This window comes from Pelecanus crispus, chromosome 3, assembly GCF_030463565.1.
Source record: "Pelecanus crispus isolate bPelCri1 chromosome 3, bPelCri1.pri, whole genome shotgun sequence".
Lineage (NCBI taxonomy): Eukaryota > Metazoa > Chordata > Aves > Pelecaniformes > Pelecanidae > Pelecanus > Pelecanus crispus.
The window spans coordinates 131,757,236-131,773,207 of NC_134645.1; the positions used below are offsets into that span (position 1 = coordinate 131,757,236).

The window sequence follows — 15,972 nt, forward strand, 5'->3', positions numbered from 1 at the left end:
ACGGGGCTCTGAGCACCCTGCTCTGGTTGAAGCTGTCCCTGCTCACTGCAGGGGTTGGGCTGGGTGGGCTCTAAAGGTCCCTTCCCACCCAAAGCATTCCATGATCCTATGATTCTATGACCTTTCCTAGGGACAGGCCATCTGCCTCCCAGTGCCAGTGCCTCCCGGTGCAGCCCCAGGAAGCTTTAGGTCCAGGTAGAAAGGAGGTGCAGGAGGTGAGATGCTGCACGTGGCCTCCTTCTGCAGCGAGGGAGCAGCATGAAGCTCCCAGAGCTGCAGCCCAAGGCAAGAAGGTCTGCAGGATTAGCGCCTGTCCGGTCCTCTTTCCCTCAAGCCATCGCTGCCCTACTGACACAATGGCTCTGTTCATCCCACCGCTCTCCCAGTCACCCCAGTCTGGGCACAAGCTGACCTCCTGGGGCCTGATAGCTGCTGGAGATGGCTCTCCAGGCCACGTGGCTGGTTAGATGGTATTTATGCAGTGCTGTGTAGTCTTGAAGAACGCTGCTGGGTGCTGTCACCACATCCCATCTAACTGGAAGACCAGGGTTGCTGGGCTGATGTAGCTGGGACAGGTCTCCATTCTCCTACCAAGGCAGAGGCTGCCAGTGGGGCGCAGAGCCCTACGTGCTGCAAGAATAGAGAAACCAGCATTTCATGCTTGTTTTCCAGCGCTCTCTCTTGGGTTTTTTGGAGGTAACTCTGGCCTGCAGATATGGTGTTGTGGGGTTGCAGGACTTGTATCTGAGCTGCAGGGTGAAAATGCCTGGCCTGATGCTGCAGGAGGTCAAACCAACCCCCTGGATACGTCCCTGGCACAAGCCTCGCAAAGGCGTGAGTGCTGCAGGGATGGGTGCTAACGCAAGGGAGACATCGGCACCGAGATGTTCCTGGCAGCACATCAAACACCGAGGTCTGCCAACCCAAACCACAACGTGCTTCGGGACTGCGGTTTCCTTTCCTTCCCCGGAGCAGAGGAAAGTGGGCTTTTCTCACTGGCCAGTGCCAAGCACTCATTAAACAAGCAAATTATCCCAAGGAGCCTGGGACAGTTGAATTGGGCTTCAGTAGAGGACCAAGCCCTGATGCCAGATTTGTTCAGCAAAGCACATTCCCGGGGGACGTGTCCCTTCTGGAGGAAGGAGGTTGAGGGGCTCCTGCATCATGTTCCCACCCCCAAGACAGAGAAGTTAATAGCTGCTGTGCTGGGTCAGTGCTGAGATCTGTTCACGGACTCCATGGTAGGCATCAGAGCTCCAGCAAGCAGCTCTCTGGAGACACAACACTGAGGATGAAGCCTTTCTCCAGTGCTTACCAGCCCAGAAGGTGGTGGAAACCAGCCCAGGTGTTGACCAGGTGTTGACCACCCCCAGCACAGCCCCTGCCTTCAGGGAAGAGCTGTGGCCACACCACAGTAGTAGAGCATCAACCCCCACAAGCTTGGGCACCCTTCCCCAAAGCCAGTCTGCATCTCAGGCCCCCTTGTCCAGGGAGATGAAGCACTTCTGCTTTTGGTTTTGGGAGGCGACAGGTCAGACAGCATGCCAAAGGGTCAGTGGATCTTTGCCATGTGGCGCATTGCTTCTTGCTATCATCCTTTCACTGATGTAGAGTAATCCCTGTATCTGAGGAGGCCTCTTGGCTTGAAGAAGATTAAGCTGTCTCCAGAGCTCCACCAGCCGTGGCCTTGATGTACCCCCTTCTTCATGCATTTCTTGGAGGTGTCCTAGGTTTGGGGTGAGGATGACTCCGTGGCAGCAAAGCCATCACGTGTTCCCCTCAGGGGGATGGACCACCCCCAGGTCCCACCAGCACCCATCACCAGCACAGGGGTCCCTCCCTCCACCTCCCCTTGCTGGCCCATGTGGATGGAGGTCACCTCTGGGGCTTGGATGTGTCCCCTACGAAGGGAGCCCCAAACTACAGCCCCCGTTTCCCACCTCCCGGAGGTTAGGGGTGCTCAGATAAGGGGGTTTCATCCAACCCCTTCTCCAATAAATAGCAAAGCACGCTGGCAGCAAGCACTGAATTTCTATGGTTTATGGGATTCTCTGAAATTTATAGGAAACAGACACCAAGCCAGGCAATGGTCCAAGCTCGGGCTTTAAGTAAAGGCCTGTTTTTCCGCAGCACTAGTCTTACACATCTATAACGACTTTCTTCTGAGCACAGGAGAGCTATCGGTTCCCCGGAAAATGCAGCCTGTCCTGGGGCGAGGGGCATCTGGGGTGGATGAGCCTCCTCACTGAAAATTTTGGGTCAAACCATCTCACAGAGATGGTCTGACCTGGTTGAGGGACAGCTTCTCCTCTCCATAGCAGAGTCCCGAGTATTTTCCCTTGTTGGCATTTTCCTATCCTTGATGCATTTTCCCCTTAAAATTATCCCAGTGGAGTATTATTTTCCTCGTTTCCAAACGAGGAAAATTATTCTGGAAAGTGAGTATGTATCAGTCTTCTTCACTCTTCCATGGAGAACATCGTTGCAGAGAACACGTTCAGGAGGAAACAGCAATAAATGAGCCAAGGTAGGGATTGCTAATTTATAGATAAATTTGAGGCAATAAGAGAAGTCCCCTTCCTAAACACCGCATGCAGGCAAGGAGGAGGTTTTGGGCATGTTGCTGAAGGCAGAACATGTTTCTGCCTGTGAAGATGGGAGTTTGGCAGCTTCTCCTGGGGCTTGCTCCGAGACCATGCTGGTCCACCTCACCCTGCAGACCCAGGAGCTCTTTCCACCCTCCTCCAGTGACGTCCTCTCCCACCAGCTTTGCAGGTTTTGTGCCCTGCCTCTCTCAGCAGCGCTGATTTTTGGAGCAGAGGTGATGCCCAGGAGCGGGATGTCGGTGGGGACCGAGCTTCTGCCATGGGAAGAGCTGAGGGTCGCTCATCATGGCATCTGTGCCAAAATTGCGTGCACAGTCCAGAAAAACCAGACTGAGCTGCACTGATTTACCTGCAGTGGGAAGACCTTGACACTTGTTGGGTGAAAGCCCTGGGCAGGACATCCTGGTAGGACCAGCGGTGACACCAGCAAGGGGCTCTCCTGGACTCGTGGGCTCTGTCCCAGCCCCGAAGCTCTCTCCTTTCCAGCTCAGAGGGGCTTTGTCCCCAGCCAGGGATGCTGTCCAGCCCTGACACCTCGGGGAGCTGGGCTTGACCTCGGGGTGAAGTCAGCAAGCTGTGCCACCGAAGGGGCCGTCCTCCCTGTTCACCGGTGAACTTCTGGGGAGAGAAGAGAGATAGGAAGATGGGAAAAAGAGAAAATAAGAAGAAAAGACTTCCAGGAGAGCAAGGAAATGAAGCAGCTTGGAGGACTGCACGGAGAAGACAAGGCAGACGGGGAAGGATAAGGCAGAGGGGGTGGGATGTGTTTTAAAGCACCCTTGCGAATCTGTTGGCATCGTCCATAAAACGCTCCTTTCTTTTAAAGGGTCTTTCCTCTGCCAGATGCATGTGAAGCTAAAAAAGAAAAACAATGAAGAAACAATCCAGCTTAAGCCTAATGCAGCAGCACAGGTCGGGGATGAGGAGGAGAAGCACGCCTAGAATGGTGCGCTTTTGTTTAGACCCGCTAACCCATGGAATCATTGAATCGTTTAGGTTGGAAAAGACCTTTAAGAGCATCCAGTCCAACCATTAACTTCACACTGCCAACTCCACCACTAAACCAATTAAGGGGAGAGGAAGAATTAATTTCATGTTTCCTGCCTTGGTGGCTGCATTATTTTTTCATGAAAGTAAAACTGGGAATCACTAAGGTTGGAAAGGCCCTCTAAGATCATCAGCCCAACCATCAACCCAACACCCCCATGCCCACTAAACCATGTCCCCAGGTGCCACCTCTGCCCGTTTTCTGAACACATCCCACAGCAGCATCGGCTCCAATGGCGGGCTGTTCCCTGGCAGTGTTTGGGATGGGTCCAGCCACAGACCCCACTGCACCAGCTCCTCCTTCCCCATCCGTAAGTCATTCCAGCTCCTCAAAAGCCCCTGGACCTGTTTTTAACAGCTCAGCATCTTATAGCTGAGCCCATCTACTGCCTTTTGGAGACCCGGGTGCACTCTGTTGGCTAATGACACCCACATCAGGGCTCCCAGGCGAGCAGTGTCTGGCCCTGAAGATGTGCTGCTGGGCAACTCGCTGCCTTGTGCCAGGAGCCCCTCGTTTCCCGTGCAGCATTCCAGGCTGCTGGAGGAGTCTCACCATCAGCTTTGCTGCCTTCTGCCAGCTGTGCCTCTTCATAGCATCATTGAATCATGGAATGGTTTGGGTGGGAAGGGACCTTTAGAGGCCACCCAGCCCAACCCCCTGCAGTGAGCAGGGACAGCTTCAACCAGAGCAGGGTGCTCAGAGCCCCGTCCAACCTGGCCTGGGATGTTTCGAGGGATGGGGCATCTCCCACCTCTCTGGGCAACCTGTTCCTCTTGCAGCGGTACAGTACAGTTTCAATTTGTGCTGAATTTTTTTGCCTTGGTCTTTTTCTTAAGGGTTTCTAACCGTTTCTGATGGTTGAGGTCTCCCATCGTTAGAGTATTTCCTTCCCCTGCAGCATCTCTGAAGTCCCCAACTTGTCCCAGTTGCTGTCACCTCCCTAATGAGACCAGCAATGATACAGCAGTTGAGTTATTTACTCCAGGAATTTCAGTCCATGCCTTTTCTGCCCAGCACAGCTGATGTATTCCTGTCCCTCGAGCTCCACCTTTCCACCTTCACCTCTCTCCATCATTCCTATAGGATGCTCTATAGCATGCAGCACGGACCCTGCAGGGAAAGCACTTCTGCTCTGGAAAAAACAGATTTTTAGGGAGAAACACAAAAGAATCGTAACTGCTGCTTTCCAACCCCCTTTCCTCTGGGCTGGGGAAGGAAGGTGGTGGAGAGCATGGGCCGCTCCGGCATCCCAGCACCATCACGTGCCGGCGAGCAGCATCTCTGGCCGCTCTCCCGCTGCTCAGGGGGTTGTTGTCATCTGGTTCCCATCAGCCGGGCAGGCTGCAGGCAGCTTTCCTCCATCTGACACAGCTGCGGCTGCCCAGGGGAGCAATCTCGCCTTCCCAGAGCCTCCAAGTTAAAGGGCAAGAATTTCCTGCACGCTTTTTTTTTTTAATTATTATTATTTTATTTTATAAGACATTTCTCAGTGTGTGTGTGTGTTGTTTGTTGTTCTTACACGGAGACAAAAGAGGAGGATATGTCAAAGTGGGGCCATGCTGCAGGGTTGGAGCTCGCCCGGCGCATCGCTGGCCGGAGCAGCCCGGAGCCTTCCCTTGGCCCCTTCCCTCTGCAGCCTCAGGGCAAAACCAGACCCGGCAAAGCCAAGTCCACGACCCCACTCAGGACGGTGTTTTTAGTGGTACACAGCATGGGAAAACACGGCTCCTGCCTGCCAGGAGCAAAGCCGGAGCATGGGCAGGGGTTAAGGGAGGCAGGCAGAGGCAGCCCATGCTCGCGAGCCGCGGGGAAAGCCAAGCCATGACACAGATAATTATTGAGCTCATTATTTTTGTATGGAAATAGGCGTGGTTTTGAAGGCGGCCTGTTTACCCAGCTGGCCTGAGCCCCCCCAGCATCGTTGCCTTTCAATGGATACAGGGTTTGGTTCGGCAAATCTGCTCGTGAGGAGGTACCAGCCGAGTGCGGGAAGGGGCAATGCTCCATCCAGGCTGCAGGAAACCACGTCCCTGGCCCTGATCCCTGCAAAATGAAGCCTTTTTAGCCCTAAATAGGGGGTTTTTTTACCCCCAGATTCAGGATTTGCTTTCTTTTATTCCTGCTCTGCTGCTGCCCGGCAGCCAGGGCTCGGCTTTTTGGGGCAGGGGGGATAGCAGAGCGGGTGGGATGGTTCGAGGGACCGCCAGCCCTCCATCCTCCCTCTGCTACGGGACATGCACCGCAGGAGGATTTTTTGGGTGGGTGTCCCCATTCTCCCACCCTTACCCTGCGCCCCGAGCAGGGGGGTATTGCACAGCCCCAGCCCTGCAGATGCAGAGGGCAAGAGCCACTTTGGGCATGAAATACAAACACACGGAGCCCGGGGAGCGGCTGGCACCACGCGGTATGAGCCCTGCACGAAGCCGCGTTTTTCCAGGGCCGGGTTGGTTTTGCCTTTAAAAAGAAGCATCCCGGGAGAAGCTAGGGAATGAGAAGGTGGGTCCCATCACCATGCAGCATGGCTGGGGGGTGAAGAGAGGGGCCGACAAGTCATTTGCTGCTTTGTGCCTCAGTTTCCCCAAACTGATGAAGCCCTCCCAAGAGCTACAGACACACAGCGTTACCTAAGAGCAGGGTATCCAGTAAAAATCTGATTTTAGCAAGATTTATGTCCTGTGCTCTTTCTTTTACTAGGTGACCGAGGCCCGAAGGGAGAGAAGGGGGAGCGAGGCGGGGGCACAGGTAAGTGTTCGCTCGCGGTCGTCTCCCCGGTGCTCCAGGCAGGGTTTTTCGGTGGTGTTTGGGGGGTTGGGAGCCTGCGGGAGAAATGCCTGCCGCAAAGCAGGCAGAAAAGCCGCGGTCACTGCCGGGACAAGGCTGCTGAAGCCCATGCTTGAGTTTTCCTGCCTGGGCAAGTAGGAGCCGGAGCGGTGGGGAGGTGGGAGGGATGTCGGCAGCGTGCAAGGACCGAGGACGCTCAAGGAAAGCGGTCACGACGTTAAGGCAGAGCCAAGCAAGGGGGAGAACCTTGCTCTGCAGCCCCAGGAGGCCTCAGCGTGCCGAGATCCTGGCCAGGCTGATGGGGCTGGGTTGAGGATGCCCGAAGCCTGCTGGGACTTTCTGCTCCCCACTTCTTCCTGGGGAGCAAAATAGGATCAAGCTGAAGGCTGAGCTCGCCTGCCCACGCAGGAGTTTTCTTAGCAAACAGCATCACCACCAACCCCGGGGACAGCCCGGAGCTGGCAGCAAGAGGAACGAGGGACCGGACACATCTCTTCCACCCATCGCTCCATGGCAGGATTGGCCCGAGGAAGCGTTTTTCCAGGGCTTAAAGATGGAAACACCCATTTGGATGGAGGCACCTGGGCCATGCCGTGCTGCTGACCGCAGCCGTGCCCGGCAGCACTGCCGTTGCTTTGGGATTTCCTCTGAGGCCAAGACCAGCACATGGCCACCAATCCCCAGAATTGGCCTTCTGGGGTGGCAAGCCAAGAAATACCAGGGAATGAGCCCAGGGCTGGATCCTGCCCACCCTCTGCTGTGCACGGAGCTCATCCCTGAGATCCCTGGAGATGCTGATGCTCTCCAAGCTTTGGACATCCCTCCTGCCTCCCCAAGGACATCCTTCTGCCTCGGGCGCCCATGCAGGGGCACCAGGTCCCTGCAACCAGCCGCCACAACACCCAAATTTTTTTAGTCAAGCACTGGAACAGGCTGCCCAGAGAGGTGGGGGAGTCCCCAGCCCTGGAGGGGTTCAACAAACGGGCAGAGGTGGCACTTGGGGACATGGTTCAGTGGGCATGGGGGTGTTGGGTTGATGGTTGGACTGATGATCTTGGAGATCATTTCCAACCTTAGTGATTCCTAGTTTTTACTTTCATGAAAAAATAATGCAGCCACCAAGGCAGGAAAGATGAAATTAATTCTTTGTCTGCCCTTAACTGGTTTAGTGGTGGAGTTGGCAGTGTTAGGTTAATGGTTGGACTGGATGATCTTCAAGGTCTTTTCCAACCTCAACGATTCGATGATTCTGTGATTTCTACGAAATGGTGCCAAGCAAGAGCAAGGATGTGGCAGGGTTAGAAGGGGAGCAGCAGCGGAGGCAGCTGGGGAGCAGGGAGCACCACGGTGGGACGCACCAGCACCCCAGCAAGGACGAGGACCCCAGCCCCCTCCAGCCCCTGCCTGGTGGGCGAGTGCAGCTGGTTCCCACCCACAAAGTACAAATGATGGGGTATATCACTATTTAATTTCCTGGGATTAGACGTACCCCACATCTTCCCCCTGGAAACTCAATGTTTGCATCCGTATTCCCAAATCAAAGGGACCGGAGCGGAGCAGGGGCAGTGGGAGAGGGCAGTGGGGAGCTCAGGGAACCAGGGGCAGATGGTCTCCATTACCAGGGGGGAGATGATATCTCAGCCCAGCTGCAAAGAATCAGGCCCTTGTTTTCTCAGCCACCAGGGGTTATTTCTCCTCTTTAGCTTTTTCTTTCTTGTTTTGCTTTTTTTCTTTTCAGGGGCTGGGCAGGGGGGAGGTCGAGGGCTTTGGAAGTACTTGCAGCAGCAAAAACAAATGCACACGCACAGGATGAGGAGGAAATGATGCTTTTGGGGTTTATGGGGTATGTTGGAGAGGAAAGGGGCCAGGGAGCTGCTCAGAGATGGACGGGGCCAGGCCACTTTGCAGGCAGGGCGTTGCTGCAGGCGGAGAGCACGGCTGGGATGCTCCTGTGCTGCTCTGGAGCAGCAGGAGGGCCTGATCCTGGACAAGCTTCTGCCGCACAATGAGGTGGACAACCCAGATTGGTCCTGGTGCATCTCCTGATGGCTCTGTCAGCTCGCCGGGGCCAGGATCCGAGCGCAGCCCTGACTCCAGCTGCAGCTTTTGCAGAGTCCCCAGGGCCCATGGGCACCAAAACAGCCCCCAGCTGGGCTGGGCTGGGCTGGGCTGGGATGAGCTGGGCTGGGCTGGGCTGAGCTGAGCTGGGATGGGGTGGGATGAGCTGGGCTGCAGGGCAGCTGGCACTGGTTTGGGAGGAGACTTCTGGGTTTTATTAGCTTTTATTAGCCCTCTAAGCAATGTTTGTTAGAGGCTAAGTGGAAGGGCTGTGGCCAGGACTCACGCGGCTGAGCTCTGCGGCTTTATTAGCAGCCCTCACCCTGCTGATTAATGGGAACATCTCGGTGGTGCCTGGATCTGTGCCCTGATTGCACATCTCTTCCTCTTCTTGGAGAAGCGGTCGTTGTCCTCCAGCACGCACAGGCTCTGCTGAGCATCCAGCGGAGAGCCGGGGTGAGGATGGGCTCGCAGCGGGAGGAATGAGGGCGCTGGGACGAGCAGCAGGCTTGGGTTGGAGATACGGAGCTGGTCCTGGGCAGGATGAGCAACCAGCTGATGTTGGATACAGGGAGCAGGTCCGGGACCATCAGTCACCTGCCTGCTGTCCTGGCACCAGGGAAGGCCGGGGGCTTTGGAGGCAGAGCTGGATGGTTTCAGAGGGATTACTGCCTGCTGGGGGGCTCCACCTCCCCACCACGGGCTCAGTCCACACAGCCATTTAGCTATTGCTTTTCCATAGCCATTGCAGACACCAGGTGACAGCACCTGGGGAAGGACCCCACGCCCCGGGATGCTCCAGGGTGCAAGATGGTCCCAAAGCCACAGCATTCCCTGTGCCGGGAGAGCAGGCAGGCAAGGGGACCCCCCAGATGCTGCAGTGCCAGTGGCTGTGGTCACTGAACACATGGAGCTGGGAAGGTGACACTGTGTGGCTCACCACCTCAACCCGAGCAGTGGAGAAGTGCTGGATGCTGGGTTTCCCTGGCTGGGACCCTGGCTTTCCCTGGCTGCATCCCACCCTCTGCTTGCTTGCCTGGAGCAGGGAGGTTGGGCTGGCTCCCTAGCAGGGGACACCAGTGTTGGACCCAGCACAAGCTTGGCTTGGCAGGACTAGCTCCCCTGGTAGGTCCAGGCAGCGTCTGGAGCTCCAGAGCACGTGTTCAACTCGGAAGAGTCGCTTCATCTAGCCCTCAGATGACACCATCCCTGGGGTGAGCCAAGGCAGCTGTTGAGCAAAGCTGCGCGATGGCTGGGAGGAGACATCCCATGCCAGGGAGCCATCACGCTTCATTACCAGGACTCACTGAAGAAGACAGCGTTCCCAAATGAGCCCCTTGGCTGAGATGTGATGCCACCCCTCCGGGTCCATGGCAGAGCAGTGCAAAATATCAGCAAGCTGGTTCAGGGACAGCATGAGATGTTTCCTGGCTCCTCCGTGAACCCGATGCTCTGCCCAGATCCAGGAAAATATGCTCAGGGTTTCCAGACCCCTTCTTGAGCCTGACCCTGAGTGGGTCCTGGAAGTGGGAGATCAGCTGGTGTCAAGGCCAAGCAAGGACTGTGCTTTCTGGAGGTCACGGGAAGAGGTGGCCCTGTTCCCACTGGGAACAAGCCAGGGAAAACCCAGAGCCTGAAACATGAAAAAAAACCCAACTTTTGTGCGGGTCTCAGCCAGCCAACAGTGCCAAAACCCATTGCATCTCTGTGCAGCATGTCCCAAACGCAGCTCTGGTCTCTAAATGTGCTGTTAACCCTGCACCTCCCAGCCCCGAGAGCCTGGGGCTGGCTGGGACCCTGCTTTGCCCACCCTGGCCAACTTGATGGTCACCAGCTTGGTTGGCCAAGGCGCCTGAAGAGACCTCAGCCAAGCACAGCGGCCCGTGACATCCCACCACCATGGCTTAAAGCAGATGTTGGACCAATGTCAGATTTTACCCAGCTCTTGGCAGCTCCCGCTGCATTGGTCAGCTCTTGCTGAGCTGGAGACCTTTTTGGGTTCATCACTTGAGAAGCTGCCACGGTCCACGTACCGGCAAAATCACAGATGAGAGGGTTTTGTTCCTTTTTACATTGCTGGGACTTTGGTGGAGGCTGTGGTTGCATTGGTTTTGGTGGCGTGGAAGCGGGGCACAGCCCCCCGACCCCTTCTCTACCAGGATCCAGCACGGGATGTAGAGGATGAGCTTCAGCACTGGTGGTCATCAAGGAGGAGACCTCGGTCTGCCTGGAAATGCTTCACGCAGCAATCCAAACCCCATTTATCTTCGCATTTGAGAAGTAATGTCATTGAGCGTTTCCAATGGGAATGTGTGTTTTGATAGGGGAAAAAAAAAACCCAAACCCTGGCTTTGAGAAAGAGAATTTAAGTAAAAATCTCCAAGCAGCTGCAATACAACCTTGTTTGGGGGAGACCAGCTCCACCCTCAGCTGCGGTCCCAGCCTGTGGTGAGTCACGGAGCGAGCCCAGCTGCCTGACAGTGATTTTCTCCGTTCAACCCCATTCTCATCCCAAATAACGGAATTTGTGGTGTGTTCCTTTCGCTGGGTTTCCTTGGCTGGGGGTGGAGGAAGAACCGTTGTGGTTTGGTTTTGGTGCTGAGCTCTGCAGTCATTCCCTTGTCAGATAAACCACCACCCCCCTGTGCCTCTCCCTGGCTGAAGGATGAAGGGCGACCATGCTGGTCTCACCTAGCAGGAGGGTGGTGATGGGGGGGAGGAAGGCTGAGCAGCCACAGAAAGGCACCTGGGAGCAGAGGGAGCAATGCCATGGTGGGGAGGAGGAGGACAAGCCATGATCCCCCACCCCAGTTTAGCATTTCAGACCAATGTGAGCCTCCCCTCACCATCTCCTCAAGTGTGAAGTCAGGGTCCACCTGGGCAGCATGGACTTGGTCCAGGGTCCTGTCTCCAGGCAGGAAGAGCCTCCTCATCGCCCACGGTCCCCTTCCATAGTCCCGTTTGGAAACTCTTTGTGCCCTGGTTTTGCTGGCATCTCACTCCTCCCATCGGTTGCTCAGATCTCTTCTCACCGCAAGCCTGAGCTGTCTCTGTTTGGTCTCACCTTGATGGCTTCAGGACTGATCCTTGCTCGGTGCTTGCCCTCCCTGCAGCACTTCTAGGCTGCAAACAGGTTTCCCACCTTGGCATAGAATCATAGAATTGTTCAGGTTGGAAAAGACCTTTGAGATCACCCAGTCCAACCATTAACCTAACACTGCCAAGTCCACCACTTGCATGACCATTGCAAGGCTCAGCCTCCTCCAACAAAACCCTGGGTTTGACGGGACCCCCTCCAGCACCATACCCAACAGTGGTGGGATGTCCCCAGGTCTCCTGGAGGAGCATCACCCAGTGCTTTCTGCAGCCCCGTGCACCACGGAGAGGGCACAGGAGGTGGTCCAAGGCAGGTGAGGGGCAGCACTTGGAGATGCCACTATGCGCCCTCTGACTTCCCTCTCTCTTCCCACCAGCAGCCCCTGAGGAGGGGATGATTCGGCTGGTGAACGGCTCCGGCTCCCACGAAGGACGGGTGGAGGTCTTCTACGACCGGCGTTGGGGCACGGTGTGCGATGATGGCTGGGATAAGAAGGATGGAGACGTGGTGTGCCGGATGCTGGGCTTCCGAGGCGCCGAGGAGGTGTACCGCATGGCCCAGTTCGGCCAAGGTAAGACCCTTCCACCTCTCCTCCCACCTCGCCCGGCGTAGATACCTGGGGCCAGCCCATAAATAAACCAGAGACCCCCCCAAAAATGAGCCTGGAGGCATTCAGCATGTCCCCCATGAGCAGGACAGGGGCTGTGGTGGCCCGAGAAGTTTCAGTCTGGTCAAGCACCAGTTTATTCAGCACGGCCAGCCCCAGGTGTCTCCAAGTATTTTGGCGTTGGCTTGCGGGACCGCGTGCGAGCACATCGCTGGTGCTGGCCCAGGCTGCTCCTTCCCCTGCTCCAGCTCCCTCAGCGCTCCCGCCCTGCTGCATGCTGACTCAGCACTGGAGAACCGTCCCCAGACTTGTTGTTTTTGAACGAACGCTTCGTTTTTTCAGCCGGATGTGACTTTTGAGATCTATTTTCTTTTTAGAATAACAAAAGGAAAAGCTTTTAAAAACAGAGGGGAAATGTCAGGAACGCTTTGGCAGGCAGAGGGGTGGCCTTTGGCCCCAAACCGTTGGGTTAGGGTGTTTCTGCCCAGACCAGTCTTTCCACACAGGCTTTTTAACTCCTTGAGTTGCCTTCTCTCCAAGGAGATGATGGGTCCCAAAAGCAGGTAGCCACCATGGCCATCATCTAGCCATCAACATGCCAGTTGGCCAGACCTTCTCTGTGAGCACAGCTGGACCCCTCCAAGAGTTGGTGTCCTTCACACCAGCCTTGGGAGACCTCGGAGCTTGGTTCACCACCAGTACCCTGGTTGCCCACTCCTGGGTTTCTTCACCCTGTCTCCCACCCTGGTCCTCTACCACCCCCCGAAGCTGGTGCAGCTGCTTGGGGTCCTGGCATGCCGTCATCCAGAGCCTGTGTCGGGGGATAGGCTTGACTTGGGGTGTCCCACCTGGGAAGAGCTGCCGCTCCTCCTCCCGTGACCCCCCTGCCACCGCAATGAAAGCGCCCGAATCCCCCAACCCAGCAGCCTGCAGAGGCACAGCCCCAAAGGTCCTGCCACAGCACGGTGCCACCTTTGGTCCTCCTTGATGGGGCAGGAGAACCCCATCGATGCCTCGTTGAGCATGGTACGTCCAGTGCCTTGCCATGGCCACAGCCCCTCACGTGCTGGTGGCTGGTGGCTCTCCTGGGGGTGGTTCCTCCAGAACAGGGATTGTGTGTCTCCAGGGGCTTGGTAGCCCCCCAAAATCTGGGGCTACCCCACCGCCACGTGCCAGATGGACTGGGCTGCACCCGTCACCTGTGCGGGCAGATCTGGGGTCCGTGTTTCCGCAGGGGTGAATGAGGAGAATCATTGAATTGCAGAATGGTTTGGGTGGGAAGGGACCTTTAGAGCCCACCCAGCCCAACCCCTGCAGTGAGCAGGGACAGCTTCAACCAGAGCAGGGTGCTCAGAGCCCCGTCCAACCTGGCCTGGGATGTTGCCAGGGATGGGGCATCTCCCACCGCTCTGGGCAACCTGTGCCACTGCCTCACCACCCTCACAGGACAGAATTTCTTCCTCATATCTGATCTAAATTTTCCCTCTTTCAGTTTAAAACCATTCGCCCTTGTTCTGTGGCTGCAGGCCCTGCTCCAAAGCCTGTCCCCACCTTTCCTGCAGCCCCTTCCAGCAGTGCAGGGCCGCAGGAAGGTCTCCCCGCAGCCTTCTCTTCCCCAGGCTGCACAAGCCCAGCTCTCCCAGCCTGGCCTCAGAGCAGAGCTGCTCCAGCCCTCGGACCATTTCTGTGGCCTCCTCTGGCCCCGCTCCAACAGGTCCCTGTCTGTGCGGTGCTGAGGGCCCCCGAGCTGGGCGCAGGGCTCCAGGGGGGGCTGAGCAGAGCGGAGCAGAGGGGCAGAGCCCCCTCCCTCGCCCCGCTGCCCACGCTGCTGGGGATGCAGCCCAGGATGGGCTTGGCTTTCTGGGCTGCCAGCGCACATTGCCGGCTTGTGTCCGGCTTTCCATCCCCCAGCACCCCAAGTCCTTCTCCGCAGCGCTGCTCTCCATCCCTGTGTCCCCCAGGCTGTATGGATACCGGGGGTTGCCCCGTCCCAGGTGCAGGACCCTGCACTTGGCCTTGTTGAACCTCATGAGGTCCACATGGGCCCGCTTCTTGAGCCCATCAGGATCCCTCTGGATGGAATCCCTTCCCTCCAGCAAATCAGCTGCACCACTCAGCTCGGTGTCATCTGCAAACTTACTGAGGGTGCGCTCGATCCCACCATCTAGGTCTTTGATGAAGATATTAAATAGTGTCAGTCCCAGCAGGGACCCTTGAGGGACACCCAGCATTACTATGAACAGTGCCCTTGGAAAAAAAAAAACAACCATGAAGACAACGGAGAGTTTTGCCAACCCACTGCTGGGGGGCTTGGGCTGGGGAATGGACCCCCCCACCCGGTCCCGGAGGCAGCAACCCCGGCACAGAGCTTTGGCGACAGCGGTTTGCAGCGATGGGGAATTCGGATGTGCCACGAAAATTCGTGCCGACGGAGGGGAGAGGCTGGGATGCAAGGTGTGAAATGACAAGAGGCAATATTTATTCTTGCACATGGGGTGTCCCAGCCAAATCGGGGCACCCAAATGTGGTTTTACGGCGGGGGGTCCTTCTCCCCTTCAAGCGTTCAGGTATGCCATGATTGGACTGATCACTAATGCCCGTGGTACTGATCGCTAATCATAGGGAAACTTCGCAAAGCAACTCCTATTTTTCCAGCTTTCTCGCTGCCCGCCTATTGATCCAGATGTCCCTGGAGCCGGTCTTGCTCAAGTTCCTGATCTCCGACACCAGACTATGCCGGGAGGGTCTCAAAGCCATGTTGCGGGGGCTATAGGATGCTACATTATCTCGGTTGTCCAGGGGCAGCCTTCATGGACAGCTTGAAGCTTCCAAAAAGCAAAATCCTTTATTTCTAGTCTTTAGTTTGTTTTACTTAAGCATGAAAAATACACAAATCTCTGGTAAAACTCCATTACGTCTTTCCGTTACAGCGTATAATGTGAGCTACGTGGCACTTTGGGGCCATGGTTTAGTGGGCATGGGGTGTTGGGTTGATGGTTGGGCTGATGATCTTAGAGGGCCTTTCCAACCTTAGTGATTCCTGGTTTTACTTTCATTAAAGAATAATGCAGCCCCCAAGCCAGGAAACATGAAATTAATTCTTCCTCTGCCCTTAACTGGTTTAGTGTTGGGCTTGGTAGTGTGAGATTAACGGTTGGACTGGGTGATCTTCAAGGTCTTTTCCAACCTCAACGATTCAATGATTCGATGATTCTAATATATATTTTAACAAAATTAATACACATTACTGTAAAGAAGGACCGCTGGAATACTTAGGGGAGGGAATTTTCATAACGGATGAAGCCTTTTGTTCAAGAATGGCTTGAATTATTTCTGCTTTATCCCGGTGATGCGGCAGTGCACGTGGCCTTGGTTGGAGGGGAGCCACCGAGGTGCCGGTGCCGATGCCGGTGCCGGTGCCGCTCACCGGGTCGCTGTTTTCGCAGGCACGGGGAGGATCTGGATGGACGACGTCTCCTGCGAGGGGACAGAGGAGAGCCTTCTGCACTGCAGCTTCTCCAGCTGGGGCAAGACCAACTGCGGCCACGCCGAGGACGCCGGCGTGAAATGCTTGACGCCGTGATGGGGAGGGGTACACACGCACAAAACACCCCCCCCCAGTCTGGCCGCGGGGGGTCCATGGGGGGCTCGGTCCACCCCATGGATCTCACCTGTGCTTCCTGAAATGGTTTTATTATTAGAGGAATAAATGCTTTTTTATTATTCTCTACCGTGGCTGGGCAGCCGTGCTTGGATGGGGGGCGATGGGGATTCA

At 56.1% G+C, this 15,972-nt stretch overlaps 1 protein-coding gene across 4 annotated transcripts in view; it reads left to right on the forward strand.

Moving 5' to 3' along the window:
- SCARA5 (scavenger receptor class A member 5) overlaps nt 1-15,780 on the forward strand; it is a 41,588-nt gene extending 25,808 nt beyond the window's left edge. The window contains exons 6-9 of one of the 4 annotated variants that reach the window (XM_075708069.1): nt 6,349-6,400; nt 11,378-11,387; nt 11,981-12,161; nt 15,644-15,780. In XM_075708069.1, coding sequence (XP_075564184.1) covers nt 6,349-6,400; nt 11,378-11,387; nt 11,981-12,161; nt 15,644-15,780 — 380 coding nt within the window. Of the gene's footprint in view, nt 1-6,348; nt 6,403-11,377; nt 11,388-11,966; nt 12,162-15,643 lie in introns of all 4 variants that reach the window. The other 3 variants (XM_075708068.1, XM_075708070.1, XM_075708071.1) reach the window with 3 other exon arrangements.
- The last annotated feature ends 192 nt before the right edge of the window (nt 15,781-15,972 follow it).